The following is a 9,479-nucleotide window of genomic DNA, read 5'->3' as shown; positions in this document are numbered from 1 at the left end:
TTGTAGCACCAAGTAGATCCCAGCATTGTTTACAAATATGCCTCATCATCTTTGGCATCCTACAGACAGTGTATGTTTCCCTGTGTATGAGATTACAAATAAGCATATAGTTTTATTACCTTTTTGTTGATCACTGATATGAGCAGTGATCGACAGATATATATTTTTACCTTGCTTTTTCTTCTTGGGCTGTCCTGAAACAGAATGTCACACTCACTTCAATCTTCCTGTTTTGTTTATATTGTTGATTTGACAGTAAAAAAAAACAAAAAAAAACAAAAAAAACTTTTCATTTGAAATATACAATTTAATTTCAACAAGCATGTTTGATAATATGTTTGTCAGACATTTCAAAAGGCAGACATACACTACAACAAAACCTAGGAAAAAAAAAAGTAAGATTCAAGACTGCGCTTACTTTGTACAGCAACATAGATGGCGTAATGTAGCACCTTTTTCTCTTTCAGAGACAAAATAAGTATGACCTGACAGATATTTTTTGTGAGGTTTTGTGTTCGCCGTGTGTGCCCTCACTCCTCTCTACATCATTAATTTACAGTGTTGTGAAAATGTTTTTCCCCCCTTGCAGATTTCTTCTGTTTTTGCTTTTTTGTGACACTTAAATGTTTCAGATAATCAGACAAGCTGGAGAAAACATGGATCGAATTTATTCCAAGAGCACGTTAATGACTCATCCATCTTTTCTTCATAAAAGGTCAGCTGTCATGATTTAACCACAAGAAAGACACTGGGTACAAATTTTGGAACAAAATCATAATGAGATTTTAGTCTGCTCAGTTCTGCCTATTTTGAGCTCCTGTCAGAACGAGCTGTTTTATGGTGTTTTGTAACTTTAAATTTGCATTTGAAAATTGGTGCTGACAGGACACAATTATACAACCATGCATCTTTAAAGAGCAAAATTGGAGCCTCCAATTCAACAAGAATACAGAAAGTAGTTTCTGAATAATAAGTCAACAACGAAACACTTGTCTTTTCTACCAGCCATTGTACAGTGCAGATAGTGGTAACACCAGCTGACCAAACATGCTGGAGCTCAGCTGGGGTTGCTAGGTCCATTGATTGTGAGTCAACATTGGGAGGTTTTTGAAAAGGCTCCTTTTCCAGACACCAAAATAACACATTAACTTATTGCCAAAAAAACTGCTGGGTATTTTCTTAAAGACAATATTTAGAAACAGTTGATACCCAAGTGGAAGCCCAAATGTCAAAAATTTTAACTCTGTACAATAGGTTCCTTTGAATATTTTAGAGAAGGTGAGAAAAATAATATATGAACTGAAAGGACTAAAGTGACGTTTTTTGAGTGCATCATAGTATCATGATGTAAATTTAGGATTACATTTCAGAAAAATAAATCACACCAATAGTGATGGCCTGGGACAGTTTTATTGCTTCAGGACCAGAAAGAGTTGCTGCAAATGATGGAACCATAAATTTTCCCTCTAAATGGCTCAGAAACAAAATATCTGAAAACAAAAGTGAGATGATCTGAATCATTTAACTGACAAAAACAGAATACATTTGCAGGGGACAAAAATGTTTCCAAAGCAATAAATGTTATAGCTGTCATGTACCTTTGAGATGGCTCCTGTCACGTTGTAAACTAGGCTCAACCTTCCGTTGTCAAAGAAGTCAGATAAAATAAGCTTAATTTCAGCTACAGCTCCTGAAGCATTTCAGAAGACTTCCTGCTCAACGACAAAGCTGGCTCTCAGGATGAGAATCAGTACACCTGAAGTGAAGATAAAAACAAATTCAACATGATCTACCTTCTTTAAAAGCCTATGAGCTCCTAAATGGTGTTTCCCTGCTTGTGATGGATGCTGAGGGACGCTAGCACCCTCTTTTGTTTCAAAGTCAGCATCACAGCAAGGCGTCCACACTATGCAAGACATACTGAGGTAAGCAAACATGACAGCACACACGCACGCAAACACGCCAATCCCTGCTTAGCTCTCCGCCTGCGGGCACGAGCAACAATCAGTCGCATCAGAGCAGAACGCAGCTTCTTCGTGTCTGGATCTGAGGACCGGTCGTCGCCGAGCTGCAAAGAACAGAGTGCTTTGGACGTTAGAACCTGAAATGCTGTGTAAATGTTGCAGTCCTTCGTGGTGATAATCTTTCAAACAGCACAAACACATTAAATGGCACACTTGAATACCGAGAGGGTCAAAATGTGGCAAACCTTTATCCTCAAGTGTTGTGAAAGAATCCCGAGATCAGGTACTTTCACACGACTAAGAAAACCTCCAAATCATTTTAGCTCAGCCCTTGAAACATTGAGACACTAGCCTAAACAGACCTGCTACGTTTTCTGGATGGAGTTGGAGAGGCCCAAGCACAAAAGCATGCCTTTGCCCTCTTCTCCGCTGCCTCTCAGCAGAGAAATGAGTGCTGGGTCAGGTAGAATTACAGTCATGGAACAAATAAAGGAAAAAACATCAACATATAACTTGCAGAGTAACAAAGTGGTGGTAGAGGTGGGCTTATTGACTCAGTTTTTCATAGCCCGTAATACTCCCCCTGTTAGTCTGATGGTCCTTTCAGGCGGGGGAGTAATTCGATGGTTAACAAATAAGTCCAGAGAAGGATTGCACACACATACACTGAGCTCAGTGCAGGTGAATGTGGAGCTTGATCCGCAGAGCGCCCCCTATTTCCCCCTGTAGGTAATCATAGTCGTGCTGCTCCTCCAGCTGATGTAGTCTGCGGGGTCCAAACAGAGGCAGGCTGGTGATCTCCAGCCTGTAGGACCCAGGCTGAGGCGGTCTCTTCCCAAGCCGGAGCACACTCTTTCCGTCCCGGCGCTCCAAAAGGCGGAAGTGTTCGTCTGTGTTGCCATGGGTTATGATGTAACGTACATGATGCTCCAGCGGCTCCAGGGCGGGGAGAAGCTCAAGCAGAGGCTCCTTGTTGAGCAGTGAGGTCAGTGAGAGGTTCATGGGGATGGAGGCCTGGGTGTCCACACTGGCCATGCTCACAACTGCTTCCTACAGAAAGGAGAAGAAGAAAATGATGATGCAAAATCTAAATAAAACAAACTGAAGTTTATTTGGTGCAGAACAACAAAATGTAAAATAGTTCAGGTACATAAATGCTTTTGTAATGTACCCTATACACATTATACGATGTTGGCCAAAAAAGTGAACTCTGGTTTGCCTACAAATTGAAGTCTCGATTCGGTTGAAGTGAACACTGGTGTGGTTTGATTGCATATGTGAACGACAAGCTGACCAAAAGCAGGAAGCCAACTACACCGTAGGGCATTCTGGGTAAATACAATCAAAACAAACATGAGAGCCTAATGCTATTAAGAAAAATTTCTCATGGTCTTTTACCAAAGACAAAAAATAATTTATAGAACTACTAAGACAGTACTCTGTTTTTTGTTCTGTGAAGAAAGAATTTGCATTCATCTTCCTCTGAGGTTTTTGTGTTGTTCCCCTCGGTTATTTGTGCTGCAGCGCCACCACAGGCAAGGGGGTGAACAGGCTTCTCAAAGGGTTTGAATTGTTTGACACGGCCCAGTGTCCAAGTGAACTGCACCAACTGAAAATGTAACTATCAAGAATGAAAACACCCTTAGAAATCTTTGTGTCGCTGTGCGTACCTGATTCAGTTCATTTTCATCAGTACTGCGCCTGTGTCGTCCAGGCTTTCCTCCTCCATTGATCTTGCACTCATAGCAAGCTTCAGGAGACAGACTGTCATCCTCATCACCATCAACGAGTTGGCCTGGGAAGCCTGAGCCTGAAACACAGTGACTGTGAGGAGACAAAAAGAGAAAATTATTTTAATAATCATTACATCAAACACCAAACATGGTTCACTTATTTGATGACGATGTAATTCCTCACCCCTGTCCAGCTCTGAAGAAACCTCCAGGACAGCCACACAAGTAGCCTCCGTCAGTGTTGGAGCAGCCATAGATGCAGGGGTTTGTGCCTGTGCTACATTCATTCACATCCTGGCAGCCACCAGCGTTCTGCTCAAAGTCAAAACCAGAAGGACAGACGCACTTGAAGCTGCCCAGGGTGTTGTAGCAGGAAGCGGAACCACAAACAGTCCCGCTCTGACACTCGTTTTCATCTGCAGAAAGAGAAACCTATTCATTCTGATGATGATGCAGACACAACACATGCAGTGATCCCAGACATCAAAAGTGTTTTTGTACTTTTAGCAATACAATTTTCTGAACTTCTCCACCAAGCTAAACATGACAGCAGTTTAATAAAATCCCTAAAATTTTATAACGGCTTCCAGTTATCATTCAATTATCATTGGATGGCAAGAGTCATAAAGATTTCTGAAGTATTTCAAAAAATATTTTCCTTCTCAAATGGTCCTAGTCGGTGATGACTCTCAATCAGGCCAAATGAACAGACAGATTTGAGGACACACTGACTCACCCACACACTGGTTCCACTGGTAGTGCTGCACGTATCCCTGAGGACAGCCACAGCGGTAACCTCCCAGCATGTTCTGACAGCCATGCTGACAGCGATGGTTATTGCTACACTCATCCACATCTAAGGAAAGGGGAAAATTCATTTCTTTCTGTTACTTACTTTACAAATATCAGCAGTAATGTCAACATTAGAACAGCTATCAAAAGATGGATGGAAGACCGTAGGAACGATTCTAAAAACCCTTACATTTTAAAAAGATTAACGCAAAGAAATAACAATATAGAGAACCCAACGGGACCTGAATATGTGAACATATCTTGTCTGCTCACCTTCACACTCTATGCCAGTGCTATCCAGGGAGAAACCTTTAGAGCATTCACAGTTGAAGCTACCAGGAGTGTTTACACAGGAAGCTCGAGAACCACAGACACTGTTTTGGGCTGTGCACTCATTGTTGTCTGCAAAGAAAGAAACAAAACAAAAAAAACACAGGATTTTTATTTGCTTTAGGGGCAAATAATTAGTACATTAGCGACTATTTGTAACTGAACTCACCAATGCAGGCGGTCTGATGCTGAGTGAACCCAGATGGACACTTGCAGTTGAAGCCTCCGATGGTGTTAACACAGAGGAACTGGCAGTTGTGCTGCTTTGTTGAGCACTCATCCAGATCTTAATGCAAAAAAAGCAAGGAATACAAACTAATTTAGCTTAAAACATGCAATGTAATACGTAACTTTGAAGCTAGTTGATGTGTGAATATATTTGCAAATTACATATTATTCCAAAAGTAAATATTAATCATCATTTATCTGCAAAGGCTAGGCTGGCTTAAGCACAACTACAGAGTTCTGTCACCTTTGCAGGTCTTTCCATCGGGTTGTAGGCTGTATCCTCTGGGGCAGGAGCACAGGTAGCTGCCTTCAGTGTTTTTACACAGGAAGTTACAGGGTTTGGGAGACAAGGAGCATTCATCCACATCTGTAATATGCAGTAAAGTTACACGAAGTAGAAAAAAGGTGAGTCAGGATGCCAACACAAATCTTCACAGTTAAAACCAGATTTTAATGTTTTCAAAGTGAGAAAAAAATGGATGGAAATAAAGCAAAGATCAGCCTTACCGACACAGGAAGTGCTGGTGAAGTCAGCTTTGTATCCTACATTACAGTGGCAGCGGAAGGATCCTATAGAGTTGATGCACTGACCGTTCTTGCACAGATCTGGCAGCACCTGGCATTCATTGATATCTGTAACAATAAAGTTCTACTTTATATTGATCTGCACAGACTGCTATTGCAACAGATTTTCACAAGTCAGTTTTTTAAGTCAAAGTCAACTCTCAAGTCCAGGTCCAGTTGGTTCTACAACGTGCAAATACACACAACACTTTTCAAATATTTAGTTTGAAAAGTTTTTAAAAAGATGTGCAATATTCCTTCCAATCCCACACTATCTGGAACTGTCTCATAAAATTCACATAGAACACATAAAATACTTTGAAGTTAATGGCTGTGTGAATACATTCACAAATCAGATGAAAATTAAAATATTATTACAATCTTTATTTTAATTTTTCTGTTTCAAAGTAACACATTGTGGGTGCAGATTACAGTTTGCTACTCACCTCTACCATCTGTGGTGTATCCAGGTCCAAGAGGGCACATCTTCTTGTACTGCACAGTGCCAGGTAGAGGGCACAACTCGCACTGTGACCCCCAGCCTCGACCCGCATTGCAGCAGCACTCAGACTTAGTCACAGTGTTCCTGTTGGTTGACGACTGCTGGCACATAGTCTGCAGGACCTCTGTGAAACAGAAGCCCTTTCTGTTGTCTAATGGAAAAGAGAAGAAGTGTTTTTATACGTGAATGCATTCTTGAATTTAGGATCATCTATGATCTGAAGGACGCAAAACTGTGGGGAAGTTTGAAAAGTTATTGAAGTCATAAAGAAATATTAAAATGTTATTTTATTAAAAACTGAATCAAAAAGGAGGTTATGTCGACATAAATCTCATAAACTACGCAAAGAAAGACTAATTAATGTCAATAGCGGGACAGCCGGCAGCATAGTTCTTACCAATGCATTCAGTTCCAGTTGAGCTCGGCTCAAATCCGTCGTTACACTCGCAGCGGTAGCTTCCCACCGTGTTGATGCAGCGACCGTTCTTGCAGATTCCAGGTTTGGCACGACACTCGTTCAAGTCTGCAGCAGAACAAACAGGTGAAGGAATAAAAAGTCTGAAGAAAAGGGAGAATTCTGTTGCAACAAAGTTGCTGCAGTATGGCTGGATGAATAAATTATAACATATATGGAGGGGTGAAAACAGATGCATGAATGGTTGGGTTGATGGACCGAGGTATGGATAGATGGAAAAGTAGCTAGATGGACATAAAGGACAATAGATATCTGTTCATCTGAGTCATATTTAATCAAGAAAACCTATAGAATGTGCATATATATTTTGTTTTTCAGTCAGTGATTAAGAAAAATGTTGCCTCAAAAGGCAAACTAATGACTTCAAGTCTTCATGTAGTCAAGCAGAAACAAGCAGTGAGTTTCTTTTATACAAAACTTACATAAAAAGAACCTAAATAGGAGCTACTTACCTTTAGTAAATAAAATATTCTCATTTTCCATCCTGATCTTGATTTAGAAAATACTTTAATAAAATCCCAGAATTTTTTAGACTCTGCAGGAATCCTGTAATCTATAACCTGGCACATTTCTACTGACCCATGCATCCCTCTCCATCTGGTCGCCGCTGCATTCCAGGAGGGCAGATACACATGAAGGTTCCAATCAGGTTCTTGCAGGTCATGCCTTTGGAGTCGCAGTCATCTAGTCCCTCCAAACACTCATCCTGATCTGTTTAGGGTTAAAAAAATGGCAACTGGTATTACTATTACTCATATTTATACATAAATCAGAACAGAGAAGAAGAGGTAAAAGTGAGAATGTAATTTCTGATCTACCATCTCACCTCTGCACATGCGCTGGTCATCTCGCAGCACATAGCCGGCAGGACACATGCACTCGTAGGACCCAAATGTGTTGACACAACGGAAAGCACAAAGAAGGGGATTCTGGGAGCACTCGTTAATGTCTTGAGCCAAGAAGAGGGACAGAGAGTCATTACTAAGGGGTATTGTCCAAATAATAAGTATTATTGGATGTGATCCACTAACCTTCACAAGTCATCATGGGTCCCGGTTCAAAGCCCTCCTGGCACGAACACTCAAAGCCTCCCACTACATTGGTGCAGGTTCCGTTCCCACAAGGGTTCCCAATGGAGCATTCATCCGCGTCTGAAGAAACCGAATCACAGGAGCAAAAACACAAAGTAAATACATAAAAAAATGATAATGGATGTTGATTCTATGACCATTAATAAGCAACCCAAAACCCTACATTGATCATACATACATGCAGATAAATCCACAGACTAAATCAAGCAAAATTCAGTGATAATAGTGACTTTAGAGATTAAATATGTTAGCTAGAAACCTTTGACACCATAACTCTGTATTTGTCTTGTTCTATAAATTGAACAGCTATCTAGAAGTCATCTCACCAACACAGTTGACTCCAGTGTAATCCAGGTTGTACCCAAAGGGACATTCGCATCGGAAAGAGCCATCTGTGTTGATGCATATTCCATTCTGGCAAATTCCAGGATTATCCAGACACTCGTTCATATCTGCACACAACCAGAAAAAGCTAGCTCATTTCAACAAATCTGTATTTTTTTTTTCTTTATATTCAGGACATCAGATCACAGTTGCAGCACTCACCCTCTCGAGTGTCACCCAGTCCAGGCAAAGCTCCAAGGCCGTAGGGGCATAGAGTGTTGAAAGCAGCTGTTGAAGTGTCAACAAAATGCCAGTGTTTTATGGTTGACATTGTGTACATATGTATGTGTAAAAAGGTGAGTATGTGTGTGTTACACACCATCAGTTTCTCGTGGGCACAGTTCACAGGGAATTCCCCAGCCCTCTCCAGGCATCTTGCTGCAGCAGCACTTGGCTTTAGTGGTGTTGAATGCTTTAGGGACTGAGCATTTGCCCGCCTCAAACTTGGTGAAACAGAAGCTCTCTCTGGTGTCTACCATAAAACGTAAGTGGTTTTAACAGAAAGCACAACGGTAAATATAGCTACAATTTGATCTTCAGCATTGTGATAACGCTTACCATAGCAACGCCGTTTGTTGTCAGAGAGTACAAAGCCTGGTTCGCAAGAGCACTGGAAGCTGCCTGGGGTGTTGGTGCAGGTGCCAAACTGGCAGAAGTTGGGCTCTTCACATTCATTAATATCTAGTAAGATGGTGTGCAAAAGAAAAAAATAGAAAAAGGTATTAGTCAAAATTTCAGCCATTTAAGTAATGACATAATAGCACATAATTTAAAGTTGCACTTTACTGACAAAAAGAGACCTTGCAGTGTCTCGTCCACAGGAATTTTCAAATGCACAAATGGACTACCATGTATGGGTGACGTATCAATAAACTGTAAGTCTTCTTTTTTTCATACAGAAATTGATAGCGTTTTGGGGTGAGGAGTGCCAGGTTACCAAAAAAGATTTTACTATTTGAAATTTTATAAATAAATGTGAGGTGGGTTGGTGGTAACACCAAAAAGACACTGCTGTGTAAAAGCAGAACTGCAGAGTAGTGGGACAGACATTATCCCCAGAATAAATTGTTGACATCTTCAGTGCTGTAACAGTTATGTATATCCACATAAGTAAAACATGGACTGATTGCTTTGTTAAAAAGTGAAACCTGCAGATACCTCAGTTGGTTTTTACTGAATATGTCATGGTGTGTGTCAACAATCATGATGTATTGAAGTTTTTTCCTGTTACCTAAACACTGGTCATTTTGCACCTGGTAACCTGGAGGGCAAATACATCTGAAAGATCCATCCAGGTTCTGGCAGGTTCCCGGAGAGCATGTTCCAGGCAGACTTATACACTCATTGATATCTGTGGGAAATAATTTTAAAAGCATAATTTTACATTCAGTGTGACTTTTAATGGATTACATTTAT

The 9,479-nt window shown here is 40.7% G+C and overlaps 1 protein-coding gene across 1 annotated transcript in view; it reads right to left on the bottom strand.

The window, feature by feature from the left end:
* Positions 1-1,391: 1,391 nt before the first annotated feature.
* fbn2b (fibrillin 2b) overlaps positions 1,392-9,479 on the bottom strand; it is a 71,343-nt gene continuing 63,255 nt past the window's right edge. Inside the window, exons 48-65 of the mRNA XM_044129416.1 lie at positions 9,295-9,414; positions 8,622-8,744; positions 8,383-8,535; positions 8,226-8,291; positions 8,006-8,131; positions 7,620-7,739; positions 7,415-7,537; positions 7,168-7,299; positions 6,511-6,636; positions 6,058-6,264; positions 5,555-5,680; positions 5,292-5,414; positions 4,989-5,105; positions 4,763-4,891; positions 4,434-4,553; positions 3,882-4,113; positions 3,635-3,788; positions 1,392-3,014 (exon numbers count right to left, since the gene is read on the bottom strand). Coding sequence (XP_043985351.1) covers positions 2,637-3,014; positions 3,635-3,788; positions 3,882-4,113; positions 4,434-4,553; positions 4,763-4,891; positions 4,989-5,105; positions 5,292-5,414; positions 5,555-5,680; positions 6,058-6,264; positions 6,511-6,636; positions 7,168-7,299; positions 7,415-7,537; positions 7,620-7,739; positions 8,006-8,131; positions 8,226-8,291; positions 8,383-8,535; positions 8,622-8,744; positions 9,295-9,414 — 2,675 coding nt within the window. The 3' untranslated portion in view covers positions 1,392-2,636. The remainder of the gene's footprint in view (positions 3,015-3,634; positions 3,789-3,881; positions 4,114-4,433; positions 4,554-4,762; positions 4,892-4,988; positions 5,106-5,291; positions 5,415-5,554; positions 5,681-6,057; positions 6,265-6,510; positions 6,637-7,167; positions 7,300-7,414; positions 7,538-7,619; positions 7,740-8,005; positions 8,132-8,225; positions 8,292-8,382; positions 8,536-8,621; positions 8,745-9,294; positions 9,415-9,479) is intronic.

Source organism: Gambusia affinis, linkage group LG10, assembly GCF_019740435.1.
Source record: "Gambusia affinis linkage group LG10, SWU_Gaff_1.0, whole genome shotgun sequence".
NCBI lineage: Eukaryota > Metazoa > Chordata > Actinopteri > Cyprinodontiformes > Poeciliidae > Gambusia > Gambusia affinis.
The sequence above is the reverse complement of the archived record's forward strand: the minus strand, read 5'-3'. Positions and strand labels throughout refer to the sequence as shown.